This window comes from Pollachius pollachius, assembly GCF_949987615.1.
Source record: "Pollachius pollachius genome assembly, chromosome: 9".
Taxonomy (NCBI): domain Eukaryota; kingdom Metazoa; phylum Chordata; class Actinopteri; order Gadiformes; family Gadidae; genus Pollachius; species Pollachius pollachius.
In genome coordinates, this window is record NC_136942.1 from 3,040,300 (window position 1) to 3,057,875 (window position 17,576).

General features: G+C 45.7%; 1 protein-coding gene across 1 annotated transcript in view; it reads left to right on the forward strand.

Annotated features, from left to right (window-relative positions):
• The first annotated feature begins 3,893 nt into the window (after positions 1-3,893).
• Positions 3,894-17,576, forward strand: part of LOC307080137 (receptor-type tyrosine-protein phosphatase beta-like) — a 35,448-nt gene continuing 21,765 nt past the window's right edge. The window contains exons 1-6 of the mRNA XM_079742769.1: positions 3,894-3,973; positions 4,910-5,311; positions 6,913-9,443; positions 11,304-11,583; positions 13,885-14,193; positions 16,403-16,666. Coding sequence (XP_079598895.1) covers positions 3,913-3,973; positions 4,910-5,311; positions 6,913-9,443; positions 11,304-11,583; positions 13,885-14,193; positions 16,403-16,666 — 3,847 coding nt within the window. The 5' untranslated portion in view covers positions 3,894-3,912. The remainder of the gene's footprint in view (positions 3,974-4,909; positions 5,312-6,912; positions 9,444-11,303; positions 11,584-13,884; positions 14,194-16,402; positions 16,667-17,576) is intronic.

Consider the following 17,576-nt stretch of genomic DNA (forward strand, 5'->3'; position numbering starts at 1 on the left):
GTGATGGCCCCACGCTGTTCCAGTTGTGCATGCTCATGGTGTGGCGGAAATAGGCCTGGGGAAGCATTGTTGCTTTAAACTCTTGTGTGGATTCTCTGCAGGTAAATCACATGAAGGGCAGCCTTGTCCGTGGAAAAGTTTACTTTAGGGGATGCTCTAAGGAGGCAGAGGTCTGAAGGGATTAACAGAATTTGTTATTTTTAAATTTGGATTACTCAACATTGATAACTCAACCAATTATTCACAAAGCATCCTGGCTATGAGTGGAGGCACGTAGATTGTACAAATAGAAAAGTTCTGAAACACAATTTTTGCTGTCCTACGCAACGGAGAGAGTCAGAGAAGGACAAACTTTAAATTTAAATTACAACCGGTTCTTGGCAATTTAAAGCGATTTCATGAACATCAAATCCTATGCAAAGGTCCTCTGAATAAGGATGTTCTTTCTGTTTTGTTTTTCTCCATGTCCAAATTGGGTTGTGTTCGGGATGGGGAGTCATTTAAAGCAGGTGGAGGTTATATATGTGTAGCCACAACCACCCGAGTTGGAAGGCACACTGCCCTCTGGAGAGAGGTGAGAAGCACAAGAGAAGTAGAAGCAGTTTGTCCGACAGACCCAGTCGCCTCAGACTCATCAGTCTGACCCGGGCTGCAGGTACTTAAACCTGGACATTTCGTGGGATAGGAGCTATGGACTTTAGGTTGATTGGACAACACAAAAGCACAGATTTCCACATCCCTCTAAAAACGACGTGATACGTTTCAAAGGCGAAAGACAAACATTTAAGTTTCCAGTCCAAACAGCCTATAATTAAGTCCATGAGTTACGTACTATCATGAAGTTAGGCAGCCATTTAAGCAGGAATCTCGAACTGCAGTATATTTCCATATGGGATGATGAGTTCCACTTACTATATTAAAGATTAAGCTTGGCAGATTTTAACATTCAATAAGCTTCACTAACAGAATGCCCTGGCTCTAGCCGGTTACGATATGATATCCAAACTCCTAATTCTGACATTTCAGCAATATAATAATCTCTATATGGAAAATGATTTTTAAAAAAATATAGAATAATTGGGAAAAAATTAAGCTTGAATATATTCCTGCAATGTGTGTGTTTCTAAGTGTATATATAAGTGTAACTATGTGCAAATGTACGACAAAACGTTATAAACCTTTTTCCTGTTCTCTTATGTTTGTACTATTTTGTCTAATCATGGTTTTTAAGATTGGCTATGTATGCGTGTGTATGTTTATGTAAGTGTGTGTGTGAATGTATGTGTGTATGTTTGAATGTATGTGTGTGAGTGTGTGCGTTTGTGTATAAGTGTATGCATATCGGCTGGATGTGGGTGGTGGTTGGGTCCCCTACTGGAAAGGAAGGCATTGTGGTGGACTTCCCTGGATCCACTTGGCCGGTACCGACCCACCTCCCTGTTCTCTATTTATGGGTCCCTGTGGAACAGGGGCCTCAGTCTGACGGCCATCGCCCTACCTTCACCCAGGGACCTCCTGGTGCACCAGGAAGACACCAGACCTCTCAGAAGATGTAGCCTTTTTCTCACTTTATCTTTACGTCACTCAGACACAGACACAGACACACGACAACACACACAGGGCTGCAAACAGAAGGTGTCACTCAGAAGGTAGGTGTATTTTTTTTGTTCATTTGTTACATGTGAGAATAATGAGAATGATGATAAATAGAAGAGTCAGACGGGAGTGATAGCGTTGCAGATATTTACAAAACCAGGTTGATTACTTGCATAGAGTAACAGGATAGGACTTGCGAAACAGGACATGATGCGACCAGACAGGACAGGGCATGGAAGTGGAGGACGGTTGTGGACTGAAGGACAGAACAGGACACAAATTGAATGTCAAATAAGAGTGAAGCGAAACGAAGGAGAGGAGAAGAGAGTCAGTCAGCAAAAAAAAATGATGCCATCAAAAAATGCATTAATCAGGATGCCTGATAATTGAACACATGGTAAAGCCCTTTGTCTTTACAGTTGTGCTCCCCCTAAAAATAATTAGTAGCTTGTATAGCACAGAGTATCGATCAAGGGGAGTGTGTGACAGAAATAATGTATGGGTGTTGGGAATGGAGTGGGTTAGTGAGAATGTGAAGGCCGACCAGAAGTTCTTCATGGTGTATCATATGGCTGTTGCGGTGTATTCATCCACTAAATAACATTGAGTAGTGAAGTGTTCTGTAAAGGTGGCTGATATGCATCCTCCCATTAGAGACGGATCAACTGAAACCTTATTCAGAATGCAGCATTCCACTTGTAATTTTATTCGTTCAATGACACAAAGTCTGAGCTTAATTAAGACAGTCAATTGGCCCGTGAAAGAAAAACGTGTGTAAACGTGCAAAAGCCGCTATGGCCACACTCAAGGGCTCATTTTAAACAGAACTGGGAGGTCGCTAGAACAAGCGCAGGTCTCTGTTTTAATAAGGTTGTAGACGCTACGTGCTCAACAAGTCCCTGCCTGGGTTGGGGGGGGGGGTGGGTTGGAGGGGCCAGAGAGGATGTGACTGGGTGGAGGAGAAGTCCTGCTTGATTATACCGACCAGCCTTCTTCCGCTGACATCCTGTTCTGGTCCACGGAGGGGGGTGGGCGAGCTGGGGGAGGTCGCAGGGTTTCTGCACCGTGGGTTGGGCAGTGGGAGGGACTTTAGGTGATTTACCTCACCTCACAACAGCATCAAGCCCCCTGAAGAGAAGGAAAGTGTGTGTGTGTGTGTGTGTGGGTGTGTGTGGGGGGGGGGGGGGGGGGGGTTAAGTCTTAAACAATAATAATCAAAAACTTTTAAGATCCATCTCAGATAATGGCTGTCGAACCAGAGCTTCTAACCTGCCTGGTTGTAACCCTAGGTTTTTCTACTTATGTATCTGTATATTTGTATTTGCACAATGGTACTTGTAATGTTTCTGATTGTGTTGCCTGCTGAGGGAATTTTTGCTAAATGATTTTTTACTGCATTGCTGGCTCAGTCCATATGTAATAAGAAACGGTATTAAATAAAGAAATACAGAGAGCAAACTGTTCATGTTCATGTAACAATGTAAAAGCCTTAATTTCACTCGCCAACAGAGACAGCAGACTACAATAACACAATCATGCTCTTACAAATGTCTATTATAAAGTTGCCTATGGAACCTAACAGTATCTAATATATTTTTCATCCCTTTCAGGGAGAGTTCACCCACTGTTGATCGACGTTCCAGCTGAACAGAAGAAAGCCGCTGGGAGGATTCTGTGCAGTGAATGACACAGCAATAAGAAAGAATTTGGGGTTGGGAAGGTAACTGAAAAGTACATGGACATTTGTATTGTCAGTTAACATGACATGAATGTACCAAGTCAAACAAAGATATAAAATGGTGCTAGTTTCATAAGGTCAACTGTCTCTCGAATCCATAAAAATGACCGACAGCCTATCGCTTATAGTTTCTGCTTAGTCACGTACACATTACATTACACACGTAAGGCTACTCTGTGAACCTATGTACAAACTGAAAATAAAACCAAACCATGAGATCATTTCCTCTTGTGTGGACATCATTCATCCTGTCGTTTGAGCTAATAAATGCAACATCAAATATATATATATGTGTATTGGAACTGGTATGTTACAGTGGCATACAATTTTCAACGTCACACACACCACCTCAAACGTGTGTGTGTGTGTGTGTGTGTGTGACGGTGCTTTGGTATTTCCGAAGACGGGAGCAGCATTTCCACGTTGTAGAGCATGCTCTGCTGAAACCTCTGACAACAATTGAATAGAAGGAAGCGCAGCGCGCTGACTATTTTCCTCCCCAGAAACACCACCACTTCCCTTGCATGCCTCTACTCCGCTCGTCTGAACCTGGCTGACACACCACCGCACCCCACTCCATGAACATGGAAAGCGTACTTTTGGTGTTTGTATCCATACTGCTATGTTTTACCTCCACCTGTAAGTATATAGCGTTGTATGTCACCGTGTGTGTGATTCCATGGCGTCCTTTGTGTTTTAGTTGGGATAGAGTGGGTCCAGTGAAAGGGATGGTAGCCTGAAGCCAGTGCAACGACGGAAACCAGAAGTTCATCCTTATCTGTGTACACAAAGATGGGTCATGAAGACGTTTTTTTTCCCTCTCCAGTTTTGAGGAAAGCCTGGTTAATGATTGTAAACATGTATGTTGTTAGGCTATTTGGAAAACTCTACTGTTCTGTACGAAACCAGTTTTACTGACCAGCAGTATCAGTAAAACTGTATCTATATCTCAAACTATGTCCTGATATTTTTTAACCAAACAAGTTATGATTTTGAATTATCTAAACTGGCACAAATGTCTAATGTTGACATTGATGCAGATACGATTTGGATAATAGTCAATCGATTGTTGAACATTGTGGGAGAGGGAGTTGTAGCCGGTTTGTGACTTATATTCATAGAAATTATGGACTTAATTTACTTCAAAGACCATTTTGAATGAAAACACACTTCTGTAACCATATGGGTTATACATATTGGGTGACATTGGTGAGAGTCCTAATTTGTGAACCCTTAAACATTTTATGCAAACATTTCACAATGGACTACAATATTCTTTGATGCTACTGTCATTGATCACGTGACTTATAACCGACACAATGTGGACATGAAAAATACAAAGTAGGCCTACATTAATTAACGTTTTTTTAGATTTGATGTAGCCTATATTCGTCTGAAATGTAAAAACAACCATAGACTATCGGCCTAAGTAACTTTGGATAAAAGTAGAAATAAAGAAATAAATAGTCAATAGTGGGCCAAATATAAAACAAATATACATTTAAGAACTATGAAAATTTGGATAAAACCCTTTAACCTTTCGTTTATGGGTGACGGGCCATTGTCTCTTTACAGCGGCATTCCTTATCGTGCAAAACCCCAAGAAGCTGTGTCTGTCCATGGACAAATCGACGGTTATACTCGGGAAATGCGACCCCAAGAACCCCGCTCAGCAATGGGAGTGGACCAGCGACATGCGGCTGCTGCACATGAAGTCATCCCGGTGCCTCTGGGCCAATCCGGACGGGAACCTGCCGCCGCACGCGCGCCGGGTCGGGCTCAGCCAGTGCGAGCTCGCGCCGGCCTGGAGGTGCAACGGCTCCAGAGGAACCTTCGGATTAGACGAGGCGCCGATGTTCTTGAAGAAACTAGGCCAGCACGCCATCATTTCGGATGACCCCCGGTATTCTAATTGGACCAAGTATAACGCGGATTTAGGAGGGGAAAACGTGATGACGTCTTTGTGCCCAGAAAAAGGTGAGTTTAGCCTATAGGAAGAAAAACTGGGAGCTGTTCAGATGGACCTATGGGTCCAATGGAACTTTACTGTCTGTGATGGTGGTGCGTCAATTCAAAAGCTTCACAAAATGGGACATTCGTGTTTTATACATCTAGTCTATTCATACTAATTTGACATCGCAAATACTTCTACAAGTATTATGCAGTAGCAGTATTAGTAGTAGTATTTTAAGTATTATAATAGTAGTAGTAGTAGTATTTCAAGTAGGCCTAATATAATGCATTGTCAAGGGGCTTCTGGCTGGCCTAATCAGTACGTATTTTATTGTTGGCCTATAATAAAATATACCAAAACATATAATAGGTGTGCTTGCATTAAAATAATTGCAAAATAATAAAATGTATTTTATTATTAATACATTTATTAATATACCTACAAAGAATGTTTTTTATGGGATTATAAGAATTTCAAGAAAACGAATGTGTTGATGTTTTGTTAGCAGCGGGAAATACATCAGGAAAAACGTCACACACGGAAAAAAGATGGCTCACGCATTGCTTTTGTGTCTACGTGATGTCCCGATCATTTATACATCAGTCGTAGTATCGTTTGTACCACGTGGCATTAAGGGTACATTAATTGACCACAGTGAATTAATATAGCCAACAGTTAATTAACCGTTAACCAACGATAATTTATTCATTATTGAATACTAATGGTGTTCATGTGCAGGGTGCGATTTGCCGGTGGGGATGGTGGGGATTATCCCCCCCTCTGGTTTACACGTCCTACCCTCTGCTGAATTATTTTTATCCTCGGTGGGGATAAAAATTATCCCCCCCACCCAAAGTATTTTCACCATTACATCGTAATAATTAACAACCAAAATACACAGGGTCCGTCTTCATTTTGAAACATTTTAAAATGTTTCTCAAAATTATCCCCCCCTCTGGTTTTTTCACAAATCGCACCCTGTTCATGTGTATTAATTTTGTTCATGTTAACTAAGGTAAACCTATAACCCTTACCCTATTAAATAATGTCTACACTATACACTAACCAGATTAACTTTAAACTTAGCTTGATATAAAATCGAACCCCTATGATAATGCAATACGATAATGCCTATTACTGTATTCACTCATGTTAATAATGGTTGATTAATTGATTAAAAGTACTTCACTTGATTCACTTAATGTCCTTAGAGTTTCATATACATCTGAAAACACAGATGTCTATCTGTTTCTGATATTGTAGCTGCAGTACAAGTCCGATACCAGTATTATTATTAATTACATTTTAATATATTTGACATTCATAATCCATTATATATATATATATAATGGATTATGAATGTCAAATATATTGAAATTGAATTAATTATATATATATATATAATGGATTATGAATGTCAAATATATTTAAATTGAATTAATAATAATACTGGTAATTTTCTTTAGTTTCAAGAAATCTAAGGGGCCAAAAGTTGAAGGCATGTCCTGCCTTCTCCATTGTTCCCTTTTACTCTTGTGTTTCACAGTGTTTGTTTGTCTTGTTATTGCACTGCATTGCCGTACTGTTCTAACAAAGCGCTGTACCATTTGGCTTGTTCTCCCAGACACCAGCCTCGTCTCCACCTCAACGTCTTCTTCCACACACAAACCCCTCGGAGCGAGCAGTAGAACGGACTCTACATTCAAATCCGCAGCAGTAACGGACCTTCACAGACCGTCAACAAACACCACCACCAGCAACAGGGTCTCCAAACGCAGCTCCATACCCCTGTCCCACTATAGCACCTCTTCCAACAGGCTCGCCACCGAGGTGAACGACGTCCTCCTGGACCGTACCAAGAGGGCCACCATGACCCAATCAGTCCCCGGGGTTTCAACGTCTTTCACCGACCAGTCACCGCATGACAACGGAACTCTGGCCGCTCTGTCGTCGCGGCGGTTTACGTCCACGTCCGACGCGTCAGCGGATGCATCGTCGGCAAGCGCGGCAGGCCCACAGACCCCGGCAACAGGCCCAAAGACCCCGGCAACAGGCCCACAGACCCCGGCAACAGGCCCACAGACCCTGGCAACAGGCACCCAGACCCCGGCAACAGACCCACAGACCCCGGCGACAGGCCCACAGACCCCGGGGACAGGCCCACTGACCCCGGCGACAGGCCCAAAGACCCCGGCAACAGGCCCACAGACCCTGGCAACAGGCACCCAGACCCCGGCAACAGACCCACAGACCCCGGCGACAGGCCCACAGACCCCGGGGACAGGCCCACTGACCCCGGCGACAGGCCCAAAGACCCCGGCAACAGGCCTACAGACCCCGGCGACAGGCCCACAGACCCTGGCAACAGGCCCAAAGACCCCGGCAACAGACCCACAGACCCCGGCGACAGGCCCACAGACCCCGGGGACAGGCCCACTGACCCCGGCGACAGGCCCAAAGACCCCGGCAACAGGCCTACAGACCCCGGCGACAGGCCCACAGACCCTGGCAACAGGCCCACAGACCCCGGCGACAGGCCCACAGACCCTGGCAACAGGCCCACAGACCCCGGCGACAGGCCCAAAGACCCCGGCAACAGGCCTACAGACCCCGGCGACAGGCCCACAGACCCCGGGGACAGGCCCACAGACCCCGGCGACAGGCGCCCAGACCCCGGCAACAGAACCACAGACCCCGGCAACAGGGACGGGGGGCTGGACAAAGACCCTACCGGCGCAAAGGGCTCCTTTGGCCTCTGCTCGTGGAGACGTGCCAGCATCAACGACGGCCACATCTGCCCATCCGGCTTCCCCTACGATTTCCTCGGAGCCCGGTACGAGTGGCGAGACAGATCCAGCTGTCCCCTCGGTGGTCCGTTCCGTGACCACTGAGCCTGACGTCGCTGCTACTGGTGTTGGCGCTACGTCGTCCCCCGTGGATGCTTCTAACACAACGTCGAACCTGGCTGCTACTCAAGCACAGGTGATACACAGCAGCGGCAGCACCAGCAGCAGCAGCAACACCACCGACACCACCACCACCAACACCACTGACACCACCACCAACACCACCACCACCACCACCGACACCACCAGCACCACCCACGGGAACATTAGCGCTGCATCGATAAAGACGGACGACCGGGCTACGTCAAACCCGGCTTCCCCCGCCTCCATGGATCACCTCACAGACACGGGGGCGACCGCCACGGTCGGGTTACCTGCCAAGTCAGCGACGACGGACAGGGGTCCACCGCCGTCTGAACCTCAGGTCACGTCTGAAACGGCCACCGCAGCGAACGCGACCACGCTCGCCCACCGGAAACCACGGAGCACTCCCCTCATGACCTCGCCCCAAGCGGGAGTCACACCCCTTTTGTCAATACACACGCCCACCACCATGATAGCCACGCCCCTTACCTCAACACACCCATCATCCACCAGGATGGACACGGCCCTTACTGCAACAGACCCACTTTCCACCATGATAGCCACGCCCCTTACTATGTCACACCCACTTTCCACCATGATAGCCACGCCCCTTACGATGACACACCCACTTTCCACCATGATAGCCACGCCCCTTACTCTAACACAGTCACCTTCCACCATGAGAGCCAAGCCCCTTACTATGACACACCCACTTTCCACCATGATAGCCACGCCCCTTACTATGACACACCCACTTTCCACCATGATAGCCACGCCCCCTACTATGACACACCCACTTTCCACCATGATAGCCACGTCCCTTACTCTAACACAGTCACCTTCCCCCATCATAGCCACACCTCTTACTATAACACAGTCACCTTCCACCATGATAGCCACGCCCCTTACCTCAACCCACTCACCTTCCACCAGGATAGACACGGCCCTTACTGCAACAGACCCCCCCACCTCCATGTTAACCACAGCCCTGGCTTCATCCACTCCACCTGACACACCCACTCCTCAAGCAACGACAACGGCACCTACCACGGACACGGCCACTGAAACCCTAACCTCGAGGATTAACGCTTTTTCAACCCCGCAAACTACAACCTCAACAACGGCTGCCACTCCAGCTACAGCCACACCTATCACCTTGACAACCACGACCACCAACGCAACGGTCGCGCCAACGACCACAACAGAAGTGACAACCGCCATACCAGTAAGTTCACTACTTTGCGGTATTTTCTATAGTATTTTGCACGAAAGCATTAATTTCACTGTCCCAGACAAGGTGATCTCTCCCTGGCTGGAGCCTCCTTGGATAGGGAGGGATTGTGCCTAGAGCCCATCCTAGCTCTTTGACCCAGATCCTATTTGTCTGTGATGTTTGGAGACATGCAGACTGAAACTAAGACGACGAATTACATTGTTCTAGTAACAAGCAAGCCTGGTTCAGCTGAGTGCCACAAGTAAGGATGAAAATCCTTACTTGGGACCACCAGGGGTGGGTTGGCTGGTGGGTCTGAGAGGCTGCTTCACTGAGGCTTGTACTAAATCTCAGATGGGACTACAGTGAGGTCCCTTCTCCGTTGGAACAATCAGTCCGCTCTGTATCACAGGTGTGATCTTTAATGCTGTGAGGAGTGGGGTAGTAGTCTGACCCAAGGTGTGGCTTTTACCGGTCTAGCCTCACTTACGATTCGGCCCAATCACGTCTCAAGCGCCACTGGATTGGCCTATCAAAATTGTTTCATTCTACAGGCTCTCTTGTAACACAAAGTGTCACAATCGAGTAGGGCAGTCACAAAATAGCAGTGAAGGACAATGGAATTAAGTATTAAGCAGTGAAAAAATGTTTGACAGTTACAATACACATTGTATCAACATGTGAAAACCCATTTTTTAGTTTGGTTGTCCCCAGTGTATTTTATATTGTTATATTAATTTTGTTTTATACAATACTATATTGTAGTTTGTTTAGAAATACCAAATAGTCACAGCGGTTGATAGAACGGTATTGTATATTCAAGTAATACAATATAAATGACTTCATCAATGGAAATGTTTACTACAAGAACGTGTGTCACTGAAAGATATTACATTTACCTTGTTAGAAATAATGACAGCAGCTAACCGCAGTCCACGGACGTATAGGTAGTGGACACTGTTGTTCCCACACGGTGGGTGTCTGCAGACATCATGGGTGGGTTTAGCACCCAAATGCCAACGTACCGCTCTGCTATTATTAGAGCGTTGATGTTGGCTCTGGGGCTGAGTGAGACCGTTTCCTCTCATGGGAGAGACCAGTAACTTCTATTCTAACATAACAATAGCTCGGTGCGCCTAATTGGACGTGGCTAGTTTGATGCTAAAGGTCCTAAGAGAAAGTCCAAGGCCGACAGGAAGGAAAGAAGGGTGTGGTGTTCGGCCGGAGCGAGGCGGCCTGCTTCTGTTTCGCAGTTTAGCGAAAGTTTAGAAAGATTAGAAGGACAACTATAGCGAATGTGTGCGGTCTATGTGGAATAAATCAACCACTGGCTTGGAACGGCATGATCCTATTTTAATCATTGGATTTAAGGATGGTTGTCTGATTAGTTTCCATTTAACTTGTATGCAAGTACCTACGACTGCCGATGGTAGGACACCGGTTATTCATGTTAAGGTATTTTTTTTTACCTGCATCGCTTGGGGTCATGTGTTGGGACAACTGGCGACATCAAATCCCATCGTCAAGACAAGCCTATTCTTTTTGCTCAAGACAGGACGGTGATGAACTTTTATAAAACCGCCAGTTCTTTGAAACAATGATGATCCTTTCGTTGGTTTAAAGAATAGTTATGACAAGGGACCTTTGGACAACCTGTGTTACCGTGGTATTTATTGAACGGACGGATTTAATTAATCGACCGCAATGCTCAGATGTGCAGCGAGTTATTTAGTCGTTGTCTTATTCTGGGGGCATTTCAGGGTGAGTTCATGACACCTCGGTAAACTTGACCCTTTTTTTTAACGTTCACTTGTGCAGACATAACTAGTATAGGAAGCTCACACGGAGCCTATTTGTATGTTTTATTTCCAGATACAGACGACAGAGGGGGTGGGGTGCTCCGTGAACATCACGGAGATCAACGCCACCGCAGGCTCCGTGCTGGTGAAAGTCACCACACCTGGCAGCGGCTGTAACTTCACCGTGTTTTATAATGAGACGCCTCACACTGATGGACTCGACTGCGATCTGTACAGGGATTCCAGCAACGCGTACACCTGCGAGATAAATCCGCTGCAAGCAGGCACGCTGTATTCTTTAGTGGTGCAATCCAAAAAGGATGGAGAAAGGGCCGTCGTTGCAGTACGCACAGGTAAGAAGAAAGCTTAGGCAGTATTTATATGGTTTAAATGGAGATCTATTTACAAACATTTTAAATTCTGCGTTGCAATTAATCGTGCAAAAAATGTGCCGTTATGTGATTGATGAGATTTTACGCGTAAAACAATTGATTGCATGCGTAAAGGTGAGGTTTTACTATTAACATATAATGCTAACAATAATATTTACTCAAAAACATGACTCTTATATTAAAATGAATGAGTAGCATAATAATAATGCTTATATTATTTAAAGGCTATGCTTAAACAAAAGGGGGTGATAATATTAATTGTTATTGATTAGGCTATTTAAATGGTACCTAGTTTTAATATAATAATTTCCTCTCATCACATATTATATAGGCATGGCATAATCTTCCATGTTGCCAATGTTGCCTAAAGCGAACCAATGCATTATATTTCCTATATTCTAAAGTCCCTGTCAATGTGTTAATGTAGAACACTCAGGTGTGTGTATTTGTTAAAGTTGTGATCCTGTGGCCAGTCACGTTTGTGCAGTCCCTTGAACTTTCTCCCATGTAAAAAAAATATATATATATATGGAAAGTTACTTCGGAACATCGGGGTCAACCTATCAACACCTGGCGTCAAACATTAGCTGATTGCTCCCCCCACTAATTCGTATCAAGACAGCTCTCCCACTACATCCTATGTCGGCATACAAGGCTGTGACCCCAATGTTCTGCCAAAGAAAAACTTGGCAGAAAACAGAACACCACATCTTTTCAACCCGAGCTTATCCCTAAGTTCTTGTGCGACGTGCAATCCCACTGGTCCTCGGGGTCGCCTACAGAGTGCCGCCTAACAATGGCACGTACACCTAATCTAAAGTGTTTGTTTCCAGGTACATCTTAACCTCCACTACACCCCCGTCTCCCTCGGCCCCATAAGACCCCCCTCGCTATCCCTCCCTCCTGGCCGCCCCGCTTCCCTCCTTGCATTGTTTCTGGGCGGATACCGGAGGCCTTAGGATCCATTAGCCTGCCTAGGAGGACCAGATCCTACCAGAGTACATCAGCTTTATAGATCGGATTTGTCCTATTCGCTGAGGGGTGGAAGCATTATATCTTGTTCAATGTTGCAAATATTGAAAACAGAGTTTGACAAGAGAATGTGGTGTTTTTTAACACTTCTGAACACTGAGCTTACAGTCAATAACCACAGCTTTTATGAGTGTAGCTCGATTTAGTTTAAAAGTGCCATTCACTTTTTTTTCTTTCACCATCCTTCGATTTTGAATTTTTGTTGACTCCAGTGCCGAAAATAACAAGTGACATTTCGGTGGTCGAAATAAGTAACGATTATTTATTAAGACATTCTGCCCTTTAAGAAAAGGTACATTGTCGTCAGTTAAATGTCGAGAACAGCTGAGAGCCCCGGAGAACAATACAGCAGCAACCTGTTTCATAAGGGAGCTGATCCCTATCGCCTGATTGTCCTCCAATGGCTCCTGTATTCGACGGGCGTGAAGGCATCGTACGTGGCCCTGCTGGGCGCCAGCCAGCAGGGGAACAACAAAGGCTCCTTAGGGAGGAAGGCATTATGAAGAGGGGGTCAGAGTTTGGGACAGAGCTGTGGGATGGTAGGTGGTGTTCCAACTCTAGTTGCACTTCTCTCCTCGGTTGGACTCAGGTCTCTGTTTTTTTCAATGTTGTTTCCCACTGGCTTGAGATGTACAAAAAAGAAAAAGGCCACATTCTTGAAGCAGTCCGAAACAATCTTATCGGCCTCCGACATCTTCTGCCATCGTTGGAAGCTTTCAGCAGGACCACAAAGACAGGATGTTCAGGAGGGGGCTGAGCATGCATTGTGTAACGTCGAGAACAAAAAAATTGTTTAATGTAGCTTTACATAATCGCCTGACCCGAGGGCACAGACCGAATAGCTGTCCAAGATTCAGGGGTGTTCTTGGAGGGTGAACCTGCACTTCAGCTGTCACATTCGTCTTAAATGGGACTTAGGACTGGATCAATCCACTCCTCATGAAGGGTTCCCTCTAAATCCACTGCAGAGGGCTGTAGTTGAAAACCCTTCGCCAAAAAATGTGACTCAATTTCTTCTCCAGTAGAATCTCACATTTTCAGCCGAAAGTAAGGTCCACTCATATTTAGACAAATCCTGATTACTTTTATTTCGTAGCTCTTAACTTTTGATGCGGAGCAGCACAATTGTAAAATCATCTTTCTCTCTCTCTCTCTCTCTCTCTCTCTCTCTCTCTCTCTCTCTCTCTCTCTCTCTCTCTCTCTCTCTCCCTCTCTCTCTCCCCATCTCAGACCCGCTGGCTCCCTCCGAGGTTGAGATCCAGCCGGACCAGGCCCGGTACCGGAGCTCGGCCCTGGGGCACGGCGGCACCTCCGGCCTGCGGGTCTCCTGGAGGCCGTCCGTGGGCCACGTGGACTGGTACGACGTCCTGCTGGAGGACCGGGCCGGGGCGGAGGCCGGGCGCAGCACCCGGGTCACGGGCACCGCCGCCCCGCAGTCGGTCTTCAGCGGCCTGACGCCCGGGACCCGCTACACCCTGGGGGTGGTGGCTACGTCAGGCAATAAGAGCAGCCCGGCTGTCTGGACGGACACCGCCACAGGTGAGACGGATCCTCTCCTGACTGACACCTGCCGGGATGACTTGCAGCATGATGGGAGTCACAGTCCGATGAGCAGAGTAAATAATGGCTGTAGTGGCCAAGCCCTTTTCGAAGCCGCCGTGGGATGTTAACGGTGGATTGTTTAGACGTGCGCTCAGTGCGCTCAGTAAATAACAAACGTTAAGTTTGACAATAATACGGCAGGTTTATTTTCCTTTATAAATCCGTTCACCGGCAATAACGTTAACCCATATTACACCTCAGTGACAAAAATAACTAACCGAATTGCTGATCACTATCACAAAAAAGGGCACAGTCGAAAAACGGATTGCTTCCCAATGAACAACACCCGTTTCTCCGTTTTCTTGGGTTAAATAACCTACTTGGGCTGACCGCACGTAACCTCAGCCACACCCAATACAGGCCCCTCGTAGCATTTAGCACAAAACATGAACACAACTGAATAAAGTAATACGGCTCCTACAATGGCAATAGATTACTTTTATCGTTATTAATATTTTGGCTTTTTATTTTTTTTTTACTTCAGGGATGTTTGAGATTACTCGAATTGAATGAGATCACGCAAAGAAAGATAATGTTAGATGTGATTAAATTTGATGACAGAAGCAATAGACACAAAACAGCAAAAGAAACAACACTTGAAAGAAGTAAAACACAAACTTTTGTGTTTTGGGGAAATTTCTTTGGTTATTAATACCTAAACGACACAACAGTCCCTCTCAGCCAGAATAAAAACAATAAGAAAAAAAAGATAAGTGATGGCGAGGTTGTTGTTTATCCAAAGATAGCTGGTTCTTGTTGGTCTAAAAAAAGTAAAAAAAAAAAACTCCTTGAGAGTCCTTGAAAAAGAATGAACTGGATAAATTAATCTCACTTAAAATATCAGGCGAGACAGATCCACGGTGTTGATCGCCTGTTCCGGTGGCGCTCCTATCAAGCACACTTTGACATTTCACATGAAGATAACCCCCCGGTTCCCACGCACCGAATGATATTCACAACACTGAAATCTCTCTGAAAGTGAACGAGGCTGTCTGTATATATCGAGGGTCTGTCTATTAATACCCTTTTGAGGGTAAGGAGGCACTTGTGGGCACTCCGTTTGCAGCCTTGCGTTAGACACAGGATGAAACAGCCACAGGGTGTTTCACGAAGGCGCAGACAATAGCACGCAGCGCTACCACCTCCATTGTCTCCAGTACAGCTGCCTCAGTGTGGGACTCTATAGGGCTCACCCGAACTCGACATGATGGACCACTCGAGAAGAGTTACACCGTAGGATGTTTACACTCAAAGGGAGCGCAGTCTATATATATTTGCGAATTTGTCAATGTTTTTGTTTTCAATTTAAAGTTGTATACATTTTTATATGTTTCATGTATTAGGTATACTGTATTTTTGGTATTTATATGAAATATTTAATTTACAATAAGCATAAACAGGAGACAAATAGACTGACACATATAATTGTAATTACCAGAAAAGATATGTCAGCCATTATCCTCCCTTATAACGCCATTCCGCAGGCTAACGTGGGTCTCTGAAGAGTTTGAGGTACATCTGGTAGTGGAGAGTTACATTCCTTCATATTTTTTTCGTATTTTAATTATCTATCCTATCATATATGTGAGGGCCTTAACATCATGTTATGTGAATACACCCACAATTATGATACTTATGGTAGTAGTTAGTACATTCCTTTTAAGAGGACACTTTCTCATTTGATTTTTTTTTATGTGGTGGTTGATGTTGATATGTGTTATCTAACATTATTAAGTTATCTTATGTTGATAAGGCAGATTGTTAAAGAGAATACTGGTCAGCTTTTAGAACAGACAATGTATAAGGAATACAATACAATGTGGTGTACCTTGATTGATGAAAACAACGTACAATGGGGCCGGTGATCCGGCTGAGGCAGAGGCGATAGGAACACTAGTTTCAGTCTACCGCCTGTCCCCTGGTACACATGAAGAGCAGACCAATAATCAGTGTTATGAATGGCATAACATTCATAACACTGATGTTATGTCATTCATAACATCAGTGTTTAACCTACCATGATGTGTTTGGGAAAAGGGCCTATTATTCGATAACCAACTACTACACCGTGATTCGATGTAACTGCAACGAACAGTCTCTGCCAAAGAAGTTCAAGGCCTAGAACGCTCTTCTTTCGACCTCCCAGCTCCGGCCACGGTCAGCGACCTCCAGGTGTCGGCCTCCTCTGACCCTGAAAGCCTCAGTGTGTCCTGGCAGTCCGGCCCAGGGAGGACAGAGCTGTTGCGGGTGGTGCTGGGACAGGATGGGGCCGTGTTGGGGAACCTCACCGTGGGCAACGCCACAAACTCCAGTGTGTTCACCGACCTGCGACCTGGAACCTTCTACAACGTCACCGTGGTGACTGAGGCGGCTGGTCTACAGAGCACCCTGTCTCATCGAGGCACCACAGGTATATGTCTCTCTCTCTCTCTCTCACTCACTCACTCACTCACTCACTCACTCACTCACTCACTCACTCACTCACTCACTCACTCACTCACTCACTCACTCACTCAGACTAACACTCATGTTCACTCTCTCTCTCTCTCTCTCTCTCTCTCTCTCTCTTACTCACTCACTCACTCAATCACTCACTCAGACTAACACTCATGTTCACTCTCTCTCTCTCTCTCTCTCTCTCTCTCTCGCTCTCTCGCTCTCTCGCTCTCTCTCTCTCTGGCTCTCTCTCTCTCTCTGTCTCTCTCTCTCTCTCTCTCGTTATACGGTGTGGCGTTCAGCCATTTTATTGTTCTATCATTCTGTTTCATCTAAACAGCAGAATGGGAGCCCCTTTTCCTCATCAAAACAAGCGGTCTCTTATAGTGACACCAGGCTGTAAAACTGTGTTTATCTCTGATGAGACGCCCTCTCCCCAAGAGGCTGCCATTCTTCCCCCGGCAGAAAGTACAACAGTTCAGGTTGAGGGATCACACTTTCAAAAGGATTGACTCGTTTGGAAGTTCATTGTTTTCCTTTCCAGTGCTGCGCCCCCCCCCCCGCCACCTTCCTTCTCCCCAGTCTCCTCACACTCAACCAGCGTCACCCCAGCCAACTTTTCCAGGATATTTTAAACTGCCGTCCTCCACACCTTTTCCTGTGGCCGCAGCTGTAGTTCTTTTCAAACCTCGTACTTCCCTGGACACACTTTCATGTACACACCACACACACAAACACACACACACACACACGCACGCACGCACGCACGCACGCACGCACGCACACATGCATGCACACACACACACACAAGCTCACGCATACAAGCACACGCACATACACACACATGCGCGCAAATGCACGTAAGCACAACAAAGACAAAGACA